This window comes from Temnothorax curvispinosus, unplaced genomic scaffold (assembly GCF_003070985.1).
Source record: "Temnothorax curvispinosus isolate PA1 unplaced genomic scaffold, ASM307098v1 QBEX01011856.1, whole genome shotgun sequence".
NCBI classification, from domain to species: Eukaryota; Metazoa; Arthropoda; class Insecta; order Hymenoptera; family Formicidae; genus Temnothorax; species Temnothorax curvispinosus.
In genome coordinates this window covers 817,944-839,836 of record NW_020221636.1, presented here as the reverse complement: position 1 = coordinate 839,836, position 21,893 = coordinate 817,944, and the positions used below count along the sequence as shown (strand labels likewise).

The 21,893-nt window shown below is 39.3% G+C and overlaps 1 protein-coding gene across 1 annotated transcript in view; it reads right to left on the bottom strand.

Annotated features, from left to right (window-relative positions):
- The window catches only part of LOC112461880 (homeobox protein OTX1-like), a 68,502-nt gene that overhangs the window by 15,625 nt on the left and 30,984 nt on the right, over nt 1-21,893 (bottom strand). Inside the window, exon 2 of the mRNA XM_025027288.1 lies at nt 5,374-5,821. Within this exon, the coding sequence (XP_024883056.1) occupies nt 5,374-5,596 (223 nt within the window). The 5' untranslated portion in view covers nt 5,597-5,821. The remainder of the gene's footprint in view (nt 1-5,373; nt 5,822-21,893) is intronic.

Here is a 21,893-nt window from a genome sequence, read left to right as displayed (position 1 = left end):
TTTTTTACGCGCAAAAAATGGAGTGTGAAGAAGATTAAGACACCTCAATGTCTGCAGATACCTATATTCTCTAAAAGTCAAAGAGTGAAATATCACTCAAAGTGAGTGAAAGGCAAGTGTAACAAAAAGTGAAAATTGAGCCTGTGCACTTCGAGTGATTCGCTCTAAGAAAGAGTTAAATTGTGCTCTATAAGTTGGAGTGAAATCGCACTTTATTTGAGCGAAAGGACACCTTTTTCGACTGCAGTAGATCAGTGTCTATAGAAGTGAATTATGTCACTTTACAATTTTGAGTGCACTAAGAGAAAAGTATTTGATATTTGCGACTATAATTGCATAGAAAAATAATTATGGTTGAGGTTCTTATTTTTATATAGTTATTACTGCTATAATATTAGTAAAGTCTATATATGTATAGATTTTTCGAGTATGGTCATTTTCATCATATTTATAGTAGACTTAGGGTAGAGCGGGGTCAAAAGAAACGCGGGGCGAAAGTAACAACTCAAATATCTATAGTTATAGGCATAGATGCGCATGTGTCTGTTGGTTAACAGATGAAGCTGAACAAGCTATATATATAACGTGTCTCAGAACGCCTGCGGCCTGGATATTGAATGGACGTGTGCAATAAATAAAATATGTTTTTGAGGCCGTAAAGTAGTTTCTTCAATCAATCTTGAACTTTTAATATAATATATCCACTGCAAGTAAGTACTTTTTCTTTTAGGTTATATTTGAATTTCGTTATTTTTGCTTATTATAATAATTATTACTTATTCATTTTTGGCATTTTATTATTAAAAATTTTAAGTCAAAGTTCAAAAACATATTCGAGACGATTGTAACATTATTGTGTGGGGTCGAATAAAAAGTAATTTTTATTTGTACTAGTCCTTAAAGACATTGTGTTCCTATCATTTAAAAATATAAGAACAAAAAATGTTTATAATTAATTGAACAAAGTTAATGTTTTTTATAATTGATATCAAGAAGTTATGTTTTAATAGAATAAGATTTTATTTTACTTCTTTTGTATGAGAATATAATATAATATAATAAACATTTTTTATTCTGATTATTTAAAACTATTACTATCGACCCCCTAATAGTGTTGCAACCGACCTGGAGTCGGGGGCGATTGTAATATTTTCCCTCGTTTATGTTTTTGATTAATAATTCTTATTTGGTTTATCACAATATTTAAATAAAAGGATTTCCATAAAGTGAAATGATCACATTAACTTAGGGTATATCAAGAGTTTTTCTTTTATTGTAATAGTTCTTCCACAATCAAGTTCTAAAGTCAAATTGTTACTTTTGACCCCGCTCTACCCTACTATACATAAATTATAGGTTATAGTGTATAAAACCATGTTATGGTTGAATGAATACATGCTAAAGCTATGACAACAATAATGTAATATAATATGATCAGCTATAATTCGCAAAAATTGTAAAAATAACTATAAAAATATAGTTGGCACAGAAAATAACTAAAAATTATAGTGAAATTGTGGTAGTGAAACTGCAACTATTTTTTCTCCCAGTGTGGGAAATTTCACTCTACTACAGTCATTTATCAGTCGATCTTTAGTGAATTGTGATTCACTATAGCTTTAGAATGAGATCGTGTCACTCCAGTAGAGTAACCACTCTAAAAATTTGAGTGGAAAACTCCTACCTTATGAGTGCCGCATTTACTCAAATTAAAGTAACAACTCTCTTTTTTGGAATGACTATCGCAATCACTCTAATATATTAGTAGCAAAATCACTCTATCAGATTTGGAGAGTAAGGATATCAATGAGGAGAATATAAACCTCGCGGAATTATCCGCGAGAAGCTGTGAGATTAGGAGAAAAGTGAATCTCGCGGCCTCGTGACCGTGGCTAATAAGCGAGGCGTTTGCTTCGCATGCGGACTATAAAAGCGAAGTCTAAGTACGACTCGGCAGAACGGCACGAGCCGCCGCGCACTGTCGCTCTCCGTTCCCTCCGTTCCGCTCCTTTGTTTCTATTTCTGTCTATATACCTAGACCGTGCCGCGCCGCATTCTCGAATCGTTGTCCCTCTCGCGTTCGGCGGCTTTTCGTGTAGCGCGGATACACGCCTACACCGGATAGAGGCAGCCGCTGGACGTAGGTACGTAGGGACCTAACGGACAGATCCGTGTTTCCATGGAAACCCACCTATCTGCGTCGGTTGGACCTATACTGCCTGCTGCCACCCTGATAAGCGGCTTACTCTCATGGTTCTCTCCACTCTTCTTCGCCGAAGCATCCCCCGACCCCCTCCCCCTCCTCCTCTCCCTGCCCCCGCTCCCAACCACTCCATCTCCTCGACACTCTGCCCCCGGCACCCCCGTGTCTCCCGCCGCCGAGCCCTCTTTCGAGCGGTGGGTGAAAGAGAGCGAAACGGCGAAAGACGGACGGGAAAGAGAGGAGAGATGATGCTGCTTTCCGCCGAATCGTGCCGCTAAAGAAAAGCGACGTGAAAGCACGCTCTCTCTCCTCTCTTTACTTTGTCCCGCTCTACTCTATACCCTCTATACTCTACTCTCGCTCTATACCCTTTCTCTCTCAGTAGCGCACCTTCATCCATCCCCATCCTCCTTCTGCGATCTCTTTTCGTCTACGCGCGTTCTGTGGCACACTGGAAAATTTATGCAGTCAATTACCGACCCGGCAACACGACCTTCGAGAGTGGAATCGCGGGCACGAAGGGAATTTCTCTCCGAAACCGCCGCGCTTCTTTATCTTTCTGTTTGATGTACCGCGGCCGATCCTCCGGGGTTTTCCGTTCGCCAGGTGCTTGGAAAACATCGGTTCTCTACAGGGAGGACATTTCTGGCTTCGCTCGACCACGAAAGGCATAATGGACGGTTCGCGAATGTTCTGTTTATCGAGGTTCCCTCGAAGCTAGTGCCGATGTCGCGAGAACATTTCGCAGTCCCGAAGCGATCGAAAAAGCACATCTCCAACGTTCAAAACGTTGCGTGTGCTCCGTAACGCGCGTTTGAAGTTTGAACGGATGTATGCAATGGTCTGTATAACATTTAAAACTTTTTTATATATTCATTTGGAAACCTAAAACTTGCGAGAGAGAACTGCACTCTCGTGGCGCGTATTTTTCGCCAACTTGCAATGAGAGCTATAGCTGAGAAGCCCCGAGATTGCTCGACATTCGTATGGCTTCAGTCGATGCATCGATTTGCATGGCAATCAATAACGGCGGATATGGCGTCCACGTGAAATACTCTTACTTACAGCTCTTACGACGGCTAGCAACGTGTTAAAACCCTAAATTAACTCGGTATATAATAAATTAAATATTCATTACATGTGAGAGCTATAATAATAATAGTTTTTTATCCGTTCGCAATACAGAGAAGAAAGAAAAGAGCTTAGCAAATGGAGCAATGCTAGGGGCGTGATAGAACGTATAAAAGAGGCACAAGATAAAAAAGGGGGATTTATTTTGTGTGTGTGTATATACAATAGATTTTGAAAGCTTTTTCTGCGGTAAATGTACTTTGAATATCACACACAAATTGTTGGGTAATCTACGCCAAATTTTCTCCAATTGTATAATACTTTAAAATATTTACTTCCAATATTAAATATCAGACTAAAAAAAGAAGGAATAATAAAATCGATAGTGTCAAGATCTGATAGACTCGAAAAAATAGAAAAATTTCTCTTAAATTCTCTAGAAATAAACATGTATAATTTCTATATTTATTAAAAGGAGTATAAAAACACACATCAAAAATTCTTGTTATCAACCGATTTAAAATGCTTTTAGTTTAGAATCTACATTATAAATAATTGAACTTTAACGTTCAAAAGTAAAAATGTATAATTTCTGTATTTGTTAACCAGTTGCAGTGTGACAAACACACATAAAAAATGTAATATTCGAAATTGATCGCGAAAGTCTTATTATTAACTGATTTAAAATGCTTTTTAGTTTAGAATCTACTTACAAATAATTGAAATTTAACGTAGCAATTTATACGTAAAAATGATCGAAGAATTAAATTATTCTATTAGGCATCCGGAAAAGTTACAATTTCCAGTGCTCTCCCTTAAGCGCGGAGAGATTATCCGACGGCGTTTGTTGAATGAATACGGCGTAAAATCTGTCACACTGCTGTAACGCCGAGTCGCGCAGATTAAACACTCGTCTTTTATTTCAGTGGATTAGCCGGCTAGATCGATCACCTTCGGAAATCTCGCTCATCTTTTCTCCATTTCGCGGCATTTCACGGTTCATATGAATGTTTCCGCGAAAGAGAAGCGTTTTGAAAAGTGTATTAAGCGATGCAGCTAATAAACACGGACACGGAGAACGGTACTGCTGTCGCCACCTCACGATTACGTGAAAACTTTTCCGTGCATGCACATCAATATCGAACCGTGCGAATCCCTTGCTATTACGACCGTCCCGAATACGTATACATTCGGTATTAAGTCTCATTATTGCCAATAACTGGATCTACCGTTATTCTCGAGCAGGAATGTGCAAGCAATTTCATTTTTCATTTTTCAAATATATGACATCCCGCAAGTAGGACACTGTATTCAAATTAATTACTACGATCGACTTATTGTTAAAAACCCAATTCGCTTTATTCGCTCTTAACTCCGAATCAAAAATTTTAGTTAGCCATTATTCGAGCGTCTATGATTTGTGATTATCTCGATATCAATCCTGATTCTAAATAATGTAGCATGCAGTATAATTCTTTAATCGCCCGCCTAAAATCTCGTGCTGCAGACTTTTATGCAATAATCAGTATTAGTGAGTTCAATTTTCGATGTTATTGAATAGACACCAAAACGGTATATCTTATTTTCCAAATCATCACTAAGAAATATGGACTACATCGTTGACTTTTCACTAAAATTTAACGTTTTGTTGACAATTATAACCGTTTAATCCTCTAATGGTAAGGCGGGGTCAGATGCAACTCATGGCTTCATATATTTTACTTACAGTTCTTTGTTTTACTGCAATTATTTAAAGTCAGTTAATAAACTTCATTGTATCCAAAACAGAAAACAATGACTTTTCTTCGCAAGTAGAAAAATAAATTTGGCCGGTTGGGTCGATTAAAAGCTACCCGCGTTATTTATTGTATTCTTCTTCATATAAATAAACAAAGGAAGAAGCTTCATGTTATCATTTACTTCTTTTATCCATTTTGTACATTGATCAAATTGTATGTCCTAAAAAACCACCTTGGCATTAGAGAGTTAAGTTCAGGATTATGGTAAAAGTTTACAGTCAGGGTCTTACTGAAAGCAAATAGATTCGTGTCTAAGTAGCGAAATTTGAACTCGTCTTGGAAGAAACGAGGAGGATTTACCTTGCGGAAACGCGGCTGCCAGACCGTGTTCCAGCGCATGATGCGTATGGGCGTGCGGGGTGAGGGCGAAGTGCGACGGCAAACCGGGATGCGCGCCGGGATGCGGATGTGAGTGAGGATGCGGATGGGTGCCAACCCCCATCGGGTGTCCGTGTGGGTGGTATTGATGAGGGTTTCCGGTCGAGGCGCAGGTCGCGCCCGCCGCCTTCAGGTAACCCGCCATATTCAGGCAGCCCGCGATACGAGAAACCAGTTCACCCGCCACCGCGGCGTTGTTATCACGCTCCCTTATCGCGTGACTCCCTCCGCCCTGGTCGCCCGGCCACCAGCTGTTCTCCACCCGATGAGTAGCGCCGCTCGCGCCGTATAATGGCCGCCTCACGCTGTCCTCCGTCAGTCTTGATGTGAATTCTTCCGGCAGTGCACTGCCGTAGTGGCGCTCTTCTACCTGCGAAAGTATCATCAGCGTTTGATAAAATTTCAGTGATTATATTACTTCTGCAATAATTTATCCGCAACTTCTAATTTCTTTATTCATAAATAGTAATTAATTGATTAATGTTTTCGTAAAAATTATGGATGAAGAGTTCTAATAATTATTCTTAACTCTTGGGAATAAAAATAAAAGTAAAAAAATCCAACGAGATTTTGGTTGAAAATTTTCTAAGTTTTCATGGAATAAACTGGACAGAAAACTTATCAAAAATTACCAAAACTATTCAAAATTCCCAAACTCTAAAGAAAATCTCAATTTTCAAAATATAATCGTCCATCGAGTGATCTTATACTTTTGCATATCGTGTTTCATTACTTTATATAAAGTACAAAAAAAAGAGAATTCTTTTTTTAAAATTGATTTAATATCTTGAAACTCTGTGGGAGAAAGGAATTGGAAACTTTATAAGCTTTTTTTCTCCCCAAATTTGGGGAGGTAGATAGTAGAGTAACCTTCAGAGAGCACAGAAATATTCTACTATCTATCAGAAGATTCTGTAGAATATTTCTACAGAACAATTGAAGAAGTGAACCTCGCTTTTGCATTAATTATCATAAACATATTGATATAAACTTATATGTAAATATCGTAATAGTGAGAAGTATTTAGGAACGGATATGTATTGAAACCATATATCCCATAAAAGTCTGTTATACATAATAAAGTAATATCTCAAAAAAAATTTTTATTTTTCACGAATAATTCACGAATATAACGAAAATTGTAGAGCTCGTCAAAATCTGAGGAAGATCCCCAAGTCTTGTTTCGATATCTCGAAAAAAAGAATTTTAGTTTTTCGCGAATATCTCAGAAACTATATATGTATAAAGGCCATTACACGTAACAATGTTTTAGTCGTAATCGTGAGGCCGTAAGAAAATAGACCAATCACACTCGATTATTCTTCAAGCGCGAGGAGAACAGTCGACCGTGATTGGCCTATTTTCTTACGGCCTTACGATTACGACCAAAACATTGTTACGTGCAATTAAGACACCGCCACATGATTGTTAAAACAAAGTTACTCAGGAGTGAACCCTCTATAACATATGTCAAGGTCAAGGTCATCCAAGCTGTGTTTTTCTAAAGATGTGAGTTTTTCTAAAGAATTACCCGACTTTTTTACAAAAAGGCGTTTCACAAAAAGATCATAGACATTTTATAAGAAGTTCAAATTTACAAATATTCTGGAATATATACAGGGTGTCCTAAAACTCTCGCAAGCGGCGTGCAATCTAGAGTATGCTAATTCGACAACTTCAAATAGCTCTCGTTTAAAAATTATTATTTGAACGGAGTTTTGGTAAATGATAAGTTGATTTGATATCGAGAATTTCCCTGTATACTTCGTATGCAAGAGTTTTGGGACACTCTGAGTGAACGAATAATAAATAAACAGTGAATGTGAAAAGTAAAGCGTACAATAGAGCATATATTAGGAATAAGAATAAATATTAAATATTAGGAATCGGAAATAGAAATAATAATTAAACGTAAGGCACAATGAAGAAAAATAAAATATAAGATGTAAATATAGGAATACTATACATTTACACGTCCTAATGATTAATATTTATTATAGGAATATTCTTATATATATATATATATATATATATATATATATATATATCTATATATATATCCTAATATTTAATATTTATTCTTATTCCTAATATGTGTGCTGTATTGTGCGCAAGGCCTAAAAAGTGTAGGTATTATATAGACTCGCTCACAAGTCTCGTGATACATTAAGTTTTATTGTTAGATAATTTTTCGTTATTCATTTACTCCGTTTATTTTTAGAGGGATGCACTATATATAAAAAAAAAAACAATAAAAATGATCAATGTAATACATTCGTTGAAACTGTAATTCAGTCCTAGATCTTTAAATAATACAGCAGAATTTCGATTATCCCAGCACTGTTTTAACCAATCGTTTATTTATCCGAAACGCATGATTGGCTAAAGAGAAACGAATTACATTCTATGCCCATTTAGTCACGCAACATTGTGACTCGCATGATGATAGATGATATATTAATACGACAAAAGTGTTGACATATTATTTCAGCGAACAATTTATTATTTCTCAGCTACGTCTCCGACTCGTCAGATCTCGCCGCTAATTTCCTTTTTCGCTCTGAAGTATGTAATAAAAATGTCTTTTGAGATACAAGAAAGAGATACGGCCAACAATAAAAGCAAATAAAGAGCTATAACAATTTCAGGTAGTTCAACCGCTGTGAAAAATTAGTATCGGTCTTAATAGCACAATAATTTCGTATAAGTTGTCATTTAAAGAGAATAAAATCAAATACCGTTATTGGTAAATCGTACCATCGTTCTCTCTGACAAGTTCACAATTAATATTTATTATAGTTCTCACATGATATTTAATATCTCGATCACCGTATACGAAAATGCACATCACAGCCGATCTTCACAGAAACACTGCACTGCGGTTACTGATGCACTCTTGAATTCTTCCTCACATCCGTGAATCATTCTCTTTTATCCTACTGTCTCTACACTGTCAGCTTTTTCTACCTGGCACCAATACAAGACGAGCTTCTTGAAAAACGCCTAAAGAAAAACTGACCAGTGGTAGGAAACGAATAGGTGGCTATAGTCGCATTCTTTTTCCAAACCTACGTGAGAACATCGTGCGAAAGGGTCAAATCTGCAATTCTTCGTCGAATAACGACCATTATTAAACCTTTACTTATAACGAATTCGATTAGACGCACTTGTCAGTGCACATTAAAGCCATGTGCACAAATCGACGTAAAGATGTGTGATGTTTATAATATAAATACAAACGAGTTAAAGTACGAAATCCCTTAATATACTTTATTGTACTATTTGGAAAAATATATATTTTGTCATTCGAGATATTTGCATTTTACTCTACATTTATATTATCAGATTAGATAAGTGTTGACAGTGCGTCCAACCGAAACTTCGATAGTCTTTTGGACGCTGAATACGATCGATCGTTTGCCAAATTTCTCTATTTGGACGTATTCAGCGTCCAAAAGAAACCGAAAACAACAAGTTTCGTTCTTGTGCTCGAAAAAAGTAATTTTTTGTTGAAAGTGTCATAGGCCTATATTATATTGGCCTATGGCCTTAGCGTATTATACTTTGAAAGGTGCTGCATTTAGGTAAGACCAACGAAATTGAAAAACAAATTAAAACATTCAGGTGGACCTCCCTTGTAAAAAGCTCGAAAAACAAAAACGCGTTAATCGACATTGATCGATACGCATTAATATCATGATTGGTACGTGAAAATATAGGACTGTTGGTCCGAACTTGAGTGATTCAATCGTCTCTCTTATGTTGCGGCGCGTGAAAAGTACGCGCCTCGGAGTCGAGGTCTGCTGCGGAATCGACGGTCTACGTCGCGCCACGTGCTAAACCGGAAGTATCGAATGAAGTGAAGAGGAAAGCGTGCCGAAAAGTCGGCTTAGCCGCGTGAAACTTAACTCGGCGCTAAATGCTTAAATAAACTTTGAGGTACGTTTTTATCCCGTCGGGAAAGAGGGATGGGACGGGGGAAAGGAAGCGAGTGGCAGACGCGCGGCACATAGGCAAGGTATGTTTACACGGGGGCATTATGGCGGATAATGTTTGTTATAGGCGTCTATGCCGCGCGCAGCCGCGAGAGGCGAGACTATCCGACGTTAAAAGGCCAGCTTGGCCGATCCGCTTACGGCGGATGAGGCTTAAATTGAGTGAGAGATAGTGAACTCCCGTGTGCAACGAGTAGGACGCGCGAATGGCGCGCGTGCGGCTCCTACCGTCCTACCCCGATGCGGCCTGTTGTCGCACACCCGTGCGCGCTGCGCGCATCGTGTACTCGTTCGTAATCTAAGCGACAGCCCCGCGATAATTCCGCGGATACTCGCGTTACGCTAAACAACAGAGTGTTGCGACGTACGATAAGGAAACCTCGTTCGGAGTCGTACCCCCCGGCATGGCATGGCATTTCTGCCGCGTATATATAGGTATACTGGTATACATCTCCCCGGGGTGGTGCGAGTGAAAATAATAACTTGCAACGGGCTTCGTGCCCGTGTCTCAATCTTCTACGAGTTGTAGATAGGACTACCTGGACGATCGTTTGACCGGAGATATAAAAAGAAACAAGTTAATGAGTATCAAGTGTTTTATTATAAAAATTGCCAAAACAAAAAAAGTTATGTTGATTATATAACATAAATCCTTTTAAAGCAAAAAACATATTTAAATATTTAATAGAAAACAAATAAAAATATATTTTATTTAATGTCGCAACAACTGAAACAATTAGACAAAAAATCATAGATAAATTATTTAAATATTCTAATGTATAATATCCATTATTCATTGATATTATCCAATTGCATACATGGAAATTAAAACAAAATTATATAGTTTATTTTATTTTTAGTACTCCATAGCTTACTATTTTTCACGCATATTCAAACTTATACTTACAACTTGATAAAATCACAAAGTATGTCAAAAATCAGAAATAAACTTTTCACTTTTTAAACTTTTCATTCACTCAGAGAATTGTCCAAATTCATTTTTATTCTTTTATTAAAAATTAAGTAAGATGTTTTACATTTCACGCAACCCAGAGAAGTGGCAACTCTAATTGTAAATCGGGGTGAGAGATATAGTTAATGCTGCCGTTTCGATTTATTATAGCGCGGTTTTAGTAGATAAATACTAGCAAAATTTAAATGCATGCGATTGTAAGCGAAACCATATTTAAGTCAGTTAAAGGAACGATAATTATTTGCAGAGCAATAATGCTTAAAACGTTAATGCACTCGACTGTACCTATATTATTTTTATCGGTTACCAAAAGCTTGCGTCACCAAAATCAATCACTTCTATTTGCGAGTACAATGAATTACTCGACTTGCGTTGACTTTTATTTAATCTCATTAATACTACATGCCATTTAGATCCAGTATCCGTTTCTTAACATCCTGTATGCATAGAATAATTTATTCTACGTTATTCTTCGTTAATCCTATAGGTCGTGTCTGAAGCGGAGTTAAATAGTAAGCACAAGTAGTTTCTAATGCTAAAGTGTTGCAACGGGCAATAAAATCGCCATGAAGGAGATCATAAAGAATCGCGGTTCGATTTCCGTTCTAAAATATGTAAACGTATGCGCGAATTCTGTCTTGCACGCGGTGCTTATCGCGCGATTACGCAAGTCCCCGATCGCTCTCGTGACAATCTACACACGTAATTGGCCGCGCATATCTAAATATTCAGTAAATAAACATTAACCTGGTCACACACATACACGTACCGCAAAGTGAATTTGATGAATCTTTGTTTACAGATTATATTATGAGGATCATTATGTGACCTTTTATTTTCCTAATAATTAAAATCCCAAGAACCGTAAGGTGCGCGTCTCGTAATAATTTTTACGATCATTATATTTACCTACCATGTCTAATGAAAAGGACAGAATGCTGTCAAAACCCGTTCTATACCTTCGTCCATTCTTCTCTTTGAATATAGTTAAAGATCGTGGAAAATCTTCAAGTCTTCAAAACCGAACATAACGGTACCCTGAGGGACCGCACAATTTCCAGCTGGGAAAAAGCTGGGCTGTCTGGTAGCCATTCTTTTAGAAAATTTTTACGAAAAAGAAGAAGTAGGTCGCACCCAGGAAATATTTCAGTCAACATTATTAGGTATAGGAAGCAACAAATGAAAGCAACATATCATTCATTAGGGGTATTCAAATAAGTTAAAGTTTAACGGTTTGACAGGTTATGTCGGGTTAAAGTCGAGTAAAAAGTTAATTAATTAACTTTGGGCGCGCTACTCTTTAAGGTTATGCAAAATACATATGTAAGTGACTCATTAACCTATCACATTAATCTTTGGGTTAAAAGTGTAAAAATTAACTTTTTACCCAACTTTAACCCGACATAACCTGTCAAACCGTTAAACTTTAACTTATTTGAATACCCCTATTAAGATACTTCGCAGCGATATTTTTACGACAAAATAAATCTTTTTTTCCAGCAAAAGGTCACTACATTCGGTATGCTTAAATTTCATGCTTTCTCATTTGTGCGACGTCATCCTTTGGAATGAGGTTTCGATCGCGCGCGAAAACTTGAAATCGATAGCTTCCGTGTACACGATCTTATGATTGGACGGTAGAATCGATATTCGATTTCGCTGGTTTATCGGTGTTACTTCCGCGAAAATCGCGCCGGCGACGTTAAACACCTCAAAGCTCGCGAAAGCCGATTAGCGTCGTCGCCGTCGGGACGATTTCGGTGAAACGCGAATACTACCGGAAAAACTTTGACATACCCCCTCTACGAAAGGAGGGATAGAAGTACGAGCCACGATTGTCCGAGCGATTAAACGACATCGAGGACGCGATTTCGCATTCTTTAAAAGCGCTTCGAGTCGTTACGCTCGTTTATGGGTTAATCCTTTCGCTGCAAAGGACGATCGTGGTACTCTAATATGTCGCCACAGCCGGTGTTTCCAAAATAATCCTCTCACGTTAATTGGATTGAAAAGAGCTGACGGCTGTGATTTCAGCAACCTTCCTCAAGGTAGATGTAACATTAATCTCTGACGGCTTGCAACTCTTTTTTTTATTTCAACGCAGCGGCCGTTGACGAATGTTAAATTACTTCTACTTTTCGAGCAAAAATTAACTACTTGTTAGCGTGTATTATAGCGAAAAGAAGATTAGACATCATTTCTAGTATAAATTCTGGAAAATCTATATATATTCTAGAATTAATCCACATTTATACAGTCTGTTTAATTATTTTATATAAACATTAGACACATATGATATATTTTTTAAATCAAATTAATGATTTAAAAAGTTTTGATATGACAATGTCACATTAATACCGAGAAGAACCTTATGTGATAATTAATGAAACCCTTTATAATCCTCAGGCTTCTAAATTGTAAATGACTGTACTGGAATTCTTTTAATTGATTCTGTACGTTCTCTGCAAATTTGAACTTTGCAATTAATCACACAATAAGAAAATATGCCTTTGAAATAGTGTTCCAGATTTGATTACCTCAGTCTAATAAGTGTAAATGCACGCTATTTGTGTGCACGTGTGTACATTTTGACTCTTCTAAACGCATCGAAAGTTAATCAATTCTCGGATTATAACAAGCTTGCACCTAGGGGAGAGAGAGAGAAAGGGGGGCAGAGAGGGGGACCGCATGTGACTCGGCGAGCAGTCTCCGTTTCATACACGAGTAGCCGTCGCGGTCGCCATTGCGTGGCACGAGCGTGACTCGTTACCGAGCTGGAAGGGGCCCCGATAAATTGAGAGGAAAGAAAAGTTAACAAAGAAACTTCCTACGGGCGACAACCGGTTCGAGAGAAGTCAAGACGGAACGAGCAGCAAAACGACCGCGGAAAATCGCGCACGGACTTCGATTTGCACACCGTAAGTCGCCATTATTAAAGCGTCCTCGCTTCCGCTGCTGCCCTCGGGTTTGTGGAATATCTCTCGGCACAACCTTATGCGTGTATAATCTAACCACCCAATCTCAACATTATAGTAAATATATACGTGCAAATACATAATATATTGCGCAAAGAAAAAAAGATTGGATAGGTATATAGAAAAAGTAAAACAACACATTATACATGCATTATATTCTCCGACGAATCTGAGATTGATTTATCTCTTTTAAAGCTACAGAATACCTAGAAATTTAGTATTCCACCTAATATATTTCTAATAATGACCCAATAATGCCAATAACACTTGACATTCGAAAGATTTTACAACGTGAAATATGAACGCCGTTTTACGATAATAAAGAAGTTATCTCTCAGGAGCAGATGACGGAATATGATTCACGGAGCGAATTTTGTAGAGAAGCGCGATACAATAACAAGGAACAATTCAAGAAAAGCGGAGCAACGTAAGAACCTTGATGATGACCACTTTTAACGGAGTAGAAATAGACGAGATATTAAAACCACTGAATTGTAGCACTCATGAGGGGAAGAAAAAATAAAGAGAGAAAAAGGACGGAGATTGCGAGAGAGAAAGAGAGAGCGAGGAGAAATGAGGAGGGCTCGTGCATCAAGTTTGCGCAGGGCTCTCGACGAATGAGAGGAAGAAGGGCCGCGCGCGGCTAAAAAAATCCATATAAAAGTGAAAAGAGGAAAACCGGATGGGGTGACTCGCACGAAGGGGGAGAGACGGCGGAAAAGGGAAGGGGAGGAAAGACAAGAGGAAGAAGGACGGCGGCGAGGGAGAAAGAGAGGAGTGCTCGTTGCGAGTTTGCGCGTTTTATTCCTCCTCCCGGCGTGTTCAAGCTCCGCCCTGATGTTTTCCCTCCTCCGGGGCTTTCCTATCCGCCCTTCGATTTCTCCTGTACCGCCGGGATCGTACTTTGTCGGCATCTCGACTTGCAATCCTGCCCGTCTAAACAACAGACACAGCGAAACTCGCGCACTGTGTATATTGAGAGAAAATAGAAAATTACACGGGTGTATTATAATACATTGTCTTGACTTATCGCGCGCAAAGTTTTACGCAGTTTAAACCATGTGACGAAAGATCTTCACATTCTTAACTATTTACATCGTAAATAATAAATTGATAAACCTTCCAATGCTAAGAAATATGTCGATGACACTAACCCGGCGAAAATCGTTTTTCAAGTCATTGATTCAAACGGCAATAAAATTATATTGTCGTTTCTTACAATTATAGTTAACTACATCACTGCCAAGATTAACGCTTTCACTTTACTACTGTATTTCTGCACAGTGGATCGATAACAATTAATGCCAAGAATTTGATTAGGTATTAACAATTTCAAGCTAACGGATCTTTGGCACGAATGCAAAATTATTAGTATGGAAATCACTTATATGAAATATTTTATAGAAATTCTAATAATTTACTGAAAATATCGACAATTAATTAGTGAGTAAATTAATCTTACTCAGTAATGTTTTATAGAATCCAATATGCATATTAACACATTCACCGCCGAGCGTATTTTACGTGATTTTTCATTCACACCAATCGAATTATTTAATATAATATTAAAAAGAACAATGAAGCATTTAATTCGTAGTAGTAAATTTATAGTATTGAATCGCATAAAAATATAATACGTGGCATATTTATTTAACGGTCATCGATGACCGATAATTAAGCGTAAACGGAATGCTTGATGAATGTGTTAATATATTCATGCGAGCATTTGTAATTTATGAGATTTAGCCTTAGATGGACTAAAATGACAATTATTGGGTGATTTGTCAAACTTAGAAATTTCAATGAATCGAGATGTAAACGTAATATCAAGATTAACGACCGGAAAAATAATTGCGATATGTCAACTAAGAAATAAAAAAATTTAACAACGTATCTTTTTGCGACTCGTTCCACAATCATTCTCGCAATATTTATCCCATCGGCTTCATTACTTTCACTCAAATTCCAATGGCATATTCGCTCAACCGGTTTACGGGCGCACACTACATTTTCTCGTCATCCACCTCTGCGTCGCACACTTCAATTCCAAATTCCGGAGATATCGGTCGGACTATTTCACGAGTTAGGTATTCGCGAACGGGAATTCCTCGCTGATGTTTGCATCGTGGGGTACAACGGAGGCAACAACATCTCGTTCCCCCGATGGAATGCGTTGCTTCGCTACGCGAGTTATATATCTTCCGACAGCATCCGCGCATTAGCTACAAGTAGCACGACATCGCTCGTCGTATAACTTCGTACCTTCGTGCAAACACGTAAATGCGTGAGAGGTGCGCGGTTATTTATCGAAATTACCCGCTATAGCTCGCCCACCGCCATCGAATGGACATCGCCGCATCGCGTCGGCGGGCGACGATTTCACGGGAATACAATCGCAAATGGAAATACGGGGTGAATCATAACGCTGGCATTTTTATACCGCATACTCGGCTGACCATGGATCTACTAGACATTCCGATGTAATTCACGATTCGCGTGAGTGCTCGTTAAATTCTAACGCCGCGGATACGCGCGCGATGCGTTTCCCTCTTCATTCCTCGTGTTAAAATCCTCGAGCCGCCTTCGCGTCTTCGCGAACGCGTCGTTTTACGACCATCTGCCGACACGTGTTTCGCCGTTCGCGACGTTTCCAACGACGTTCTCGCGATCCGCTCGATCGAGCAGCGCCGTTCGAAGGAGCAAAAATTGAAGGAGAAAACGTCGATAGACATTTCGAACAGTGTTTTCTCAGCTGGCCGGTATAAAAAAACGCGCAAGTCTCACGGTCGCCTTTGTCGTATCTCTTCGGTTCCTCGGTTCGCGCAGAACCATCAGATTCGTCCTAAGAGAGCGATCCTCTTTTCTTCTTTTTTTCTCTCTCTTTTTTCGTTTCGCCTTTCGTTCTCTCGCACAGGATCATTCTCTTCTCATCCTCCCCCGCTCCCACTGTCTTCGCGGGGCCCATGGCACGGGAGCGGCGGTCGATAATAAACGATACGCGTCACACAGGCTCGCGAAATATTAAATACAGTCGCGCATTTATGACGGCTCCGGTGGGAAAGAGAGGCCCGGTGAGACCTCCGATCGTTGGGGCCCTTGAGGGGGGCTAGTGGGGGGAAAAAGATCAAGAAGAACGCGAGCGGGCAGAGGAAGAAACGGCGAGCGTGCGAAGGAAGCGGGTGGTTCCCCCCCCCCCCCGGTCGACGAATTTATAGAGGAGAAATTAGGAGGTTTATAGAAGCTGTGCGCGGTAGCTAACCGTAGATCATCATTAGAGGGCCCAACTGGGCTGCTATGTGCGGATACATATGTGCCGCGGGCCCGGCTACATATTTACCTGATGGCCACGGCGACCGACAGGTATGCCGATGCGATGCGGTGAGAAGAGCACACGCGTGTTAGAGGCGCGGCCCTCTTCGTGCGTGTGCCTCATATGCGTTCGAGACTTCCACGGGCGCGAGAATATTTTTCTCCGACGCGTTTACGTCGCCGTTGCCGCCTGGATAAACCCGCGAAGGAAGATTCCAATAAATTAACCGGTATCGAAAAATTGCCGACCCAATTAAATTTTAAGAAAAATATAATATAAATATTATTCTTCAAATGTGAGAATATCCCTCGAAGTGAAATTTCAAGATAAATTATAGATAAATAGGATATTTTCGGGGACTCTTATTTACGTCGACGACTAGAAGTCGACGTCAAAGTTCGACAAATAAATGTGTTGATATATTTGCATATACATATATATACAGAGTATATATTAAAAAAAGAATTACAAGCTTTGGCGATATAGACAATATTTATCAAAATAACGAAAAAAACCTCTAATAGATAAGCAAAGATCCAAAAATAAATAATGCTCTTATAGAAGATGGCTCTATATGTGCTATCTCGTCTGAACTAGAACTAAACCAATATTTCCATTCTAGATAAAATAGAGGCCTTTTTATTAAAAATGTTAGTTTTTCCTCAAAATGTTGTTAAAAGTAATAAACGTTTAATGTTTATTTTAGTTCAGACAATAGCCACACTTCTCTTGAATAAGAAAAATTTTGGTTTTTGCGTTTCCATCAGATACCTGGAACAGCTGGAATTATTTTCATATGCGTTTTTCTTTGTGAGGTCCTAGTGACCAGGATATAACATAAAAAAAGCATTTTTGTTACTTAAAAAATAAAAATATATTCTTAAAATAAGGCTAAAAAAACATGCAAAGTTTATTAGCTTTTTTCGTTTCCCTACAGAAAATTCCTGTAAGATACCTTTTTGAGACTTAATTTTCAAACCAGAATACCCTCTTAAGTTTTAGTAAAAGTTGTTTCTTTTTCAAAGCTCTATTCAAATATCCCATTCGACCCATATTTCTATATTTAAAATTTCAAAACTGATCATAGTTGCACCTACTTCCGGTTTGTCCCGAAAAACAGAACCGTCATCAATGATTACTTTTTGGGTATTTATTAGTAGCGAAAATTTTTAGTAGTAAAATTTTTTTCTAATTCCCTGTCATGTCACATGTTTGAAAAAAAAACGGGTGCTTTGAATCACCCGGTGTGTATGCATATACCGTTCGACGTTAAAGATCGAGTTCAATTTCAGAGCATGGAAAGCTACGAGAGAAGCAGCTTTACTCTGCTACTGTTTAATTAGGGCAGAAGTGAAACTCGCATTAATTGCGAGCGAGGTAATTTTTCCCCTTTTTAAGACGCTCAGTGTAAATTATACGTGCGCGATATTTATCCGCGCGATACCCAACGAGCTCGTCTTTGTGAGCGAGAACGCGAGCGCGAGCGCCTGTCGTATATTTTTCTTCGTTACGTGCCACTGTCGTTACGGACGCGAAATAAATGCTTGTGCATGTACAAAGCACATATATGAAGGTATATAGTTATTAACGGCGTACGTTGCGCGAGCTCTCCCCGGAAAGGCGCGCGAGGAAGAGGAGAAAGCGTGAGAGGGGTAGGTGGGAGCTTTCAGTTCCGTGAATTTCGAGAAAACTTACTGCACGTGGGTGGGTGGTTGGGTGTATATAGAATGCACAAAGGCTCTGGGCACGGCAGCGAGACTGCTTTGTGAGAGCCCTAATGGACGCTAGGTAATGACGTCGACGAAAGATTGCACTCCATCGCGTATCTCCATCGCCTTAGCGCTATATCTGTACGCGGAAATTTCGCCGCGGAAATTTCGCTCTGTTATAATGTCGCTTAAGCACATGGCGACTTTGCTAAAATACCGTAAAGATCATAAAATATCACGGTTGTACATATACGATACGGGAGAAAGAGCACAAAGCGCCATCAATTATTATCCAATCTCACATACGAGTCGATAATAACACAACACACGACTTATCCTATGATTTATTACATTTGAGTAATTGTAAGAGGCGCACTTTAATTTGACAAAGTCCGCAAATTATTTAATTCTGAAGTGAACATTGATTTATTAGTCAGTTGAGCCAATAAATTAAATAATTACGAGATCTAGCATTATCCCTCGCACTTGCTGCGATTAACATTATCCGCGCGTTCATCGCGCATGAGGCCACGCTTCCTCGCGCGTGAAAAACGTCTACGAGCACTTAATCAAAATGTTGTAATTCGTGACGTTAAAAAGTTCCGAGATCTCCCGTACGTGCCATGCAATGTGTGAATATTCTAAGTATGACTCGCGCGTAACGGTGCGAGGCTAACAATTGGCAATAAAGGGCAATCGGTAGGTCTTTCGCACGGAATAGCGGTATATTTTTACGGCCACGTAACGTACCCTTGCCTGGTCGGGAGAGAAGAATCCCGCGCCGGAAAGAAGTGAAAGGATGACGCGCACGCGGGAACCTACGGATTCCCGGCCATTAGACGCGGCCCGGCACCATTACGAAATGATCGTAACATAACGAATTATCGGTGCCCGTCCGTGCGTCATCGTCGCCATTATAATTCTTCCCCAGGCTTCCAATTAACCTCCTCGATGCCTTTCATCAAATGGCCGGCCATTGATGTATTCCGTTATCACTCGCTATTACGGAATGCATCTGTATACATACGCGCGGATTTATTCGATCGTAACTCTCGACGATCCGGAAACGGGCAACTTTGAAATACAACTTGTTTGACAGCTCTCATTAGTTGTTGATAAAACATGCGAGATTCTTTGTTGTGCGAGAAAAACGGCAAGAGTATTGTATATAGTCATGTTAGCGGTCGCGAGCTCTCGAGGACTCGAGAAACACTTCGGGCTAATGCCGGCACCACGCCCACAAACCCTAAATATTTGGCTCCGTCACAATCCGCATGCTTACAATTAGGTTCTAAAAAATATGGAAATTTAGTATGAGACATATCGATGTCGTCCATAATATTAAAAAAACGTATATTATGCATATTTCTTCAATCTTCACAATCAAACATATAAATCTGAATCAGTGAATAGTACTGCGAATCAGTGAATATAGTCACTGATTCTCAGTGTAAAGTATGCCACTGATTCAGAAAAGTGCCATACTTTACACTGTTATCAGTGACTATTCACTGATTCAGATTTAAAGAGTAAGTATATATATATAAACTGGGTAGCCAAAAATAAATATTTCAATGTGATCGCCAAATGTTGTTAACAGCTACATCCGCGCTTCCACCTAATTTTCTCAAGAGTATTTCAAGTGCTCGACAACAATATACGGTCCACCGAATGATATATGAAGCGGCGGTTAGCGGCGGCCAGCGTAGTTTGGCCAAGCGACGGAAAAGCGGCATCACGTCTGTCGTGCTTCCGCAAAGCGCCAAAGCGCAGAGGTGCCTCTACCTGGCCCGGAGGGGTACGGCGTGGTCCACGGTCGCGGCCGGTTCGCCGCAGAAACTGCTAAATCTCCCGTAGTGGTGGTAAACACCATCAGTGTAAGCCGCAAATCCTCGGCTTAACCCGAGCCTATGAATTGGTTAAAGGTCGCGTTAACTGGGCTCTCCCCGTGTCACCGGCGGGAAGAAGCGCCGCGGCTCTTTCTCCCTTAGGCATTACATACCTTCGTCCCTTCATAACGATCTCTCGTCCTTCGTTTCTTTCGGATTCTCTCCCCTGACGCTTTCTCAGAGAGAGAGAGAGAGAAAAAGCCTAATTGGCGAAACCGAAAGATTTCCCGAGATCTCGCCCGGATTATCATCGATAGCTATGTATCTATATATAGACACACCTATTTGCTTCCGAATGCAGGGCTAAAAATATTGTTCGATCGAAAGGCGCACCTCTCCTCGGTAAGGGTTAAAGGACCCGTTGACGATTCTTTAAGTATCGGGAGTCGGTGAATAGCGCGCGGTGACCGCTTTGATCGCCCAGGTATGCCGCGCGCCCACATTTCTAATATGTAAAGCTCGTTACCAAACTCCCGGCTTCGACCGGATGCTGCGCTCGAATAACGAGCCTCCGACTCGGTCAGAGACGCAAGTAGTAATCTCATTATTCGTCGAACGTGTGTGTCGCTACAGGATGAATAAAATGTTTCCTATACCTTATGTAGCCGTTTTCCGCATGTTTCTCCAACCACTCACTTCGTATTATATCCATTCACTCATTCAATCGGTATTCAAAATCGATTTATTGATGAAAATTATTTTGGAGCAAAAATGCCATTTCTATTATAATCTTCTTGGAAAATAACATTTCTGTTATGTTACTGTCTTCTTTTATTGTCAGATCTGCATTAGAAATACGCGAACGCGTTTCCAGAAGTTCCTCTGCGAAAATGCCAATGTCAATTTGTGTAATCGCTCGAGGACTATTCGAAACAATAAGGTGATGTTTCATGTGTATAAACAAGATTTTCCGCATTGATAGCTTATTCCTTGTGAAGGGATCGATTGGCACTCGCGAAGTGTCGAACACGTGCTTCGCTGGGAGCTAAAACTGAGATTACGTACCGATTAGCGGGCTTTCGTTTAATCCTACCGCAGTGTAAGGTCATAGGATTTCGAGAACAAAAATCGGCTCTTAAAAGAATCCCTCGATCCATAATTGTCATCCATTGACACGTGCGTAATAGAATGTCATTATACCGATCTTCATGTTTGGCGTATTTTCATGACCAATGAATTTAATTGTCACATAAATATTTGCACGTATACGAAAGTTTTGTTTCGGGGCTTTCGCGAACATATACACTACCGTTCAAAAGTTTGAAAGTACTACCTTCTTAAGAACAACAGTGGTGCCAATAAAATTCTTCAAATAAAATTTTTCCTTAGAAAATGATTAGGAACAAATAATACTGTGTTCAATAGTTAAAACACAAGGTAAAGTTTTTCATATATAACATTTTTCTTTAGAAGTATTGGCACTACTGTTGTTTTTCTTAAGAGGCTATACATCCACACTTAGAGGCCCGAAAAATAGGTCGAAATTCAGATTTTTTTTTCCAGAAACTATTAGTAGGTATGAAACGAACTTTGTTTGTACTTAAAGATACATGTTTTGAGAGCTTTAAAAAAAATTTTTATTAAAAAATTT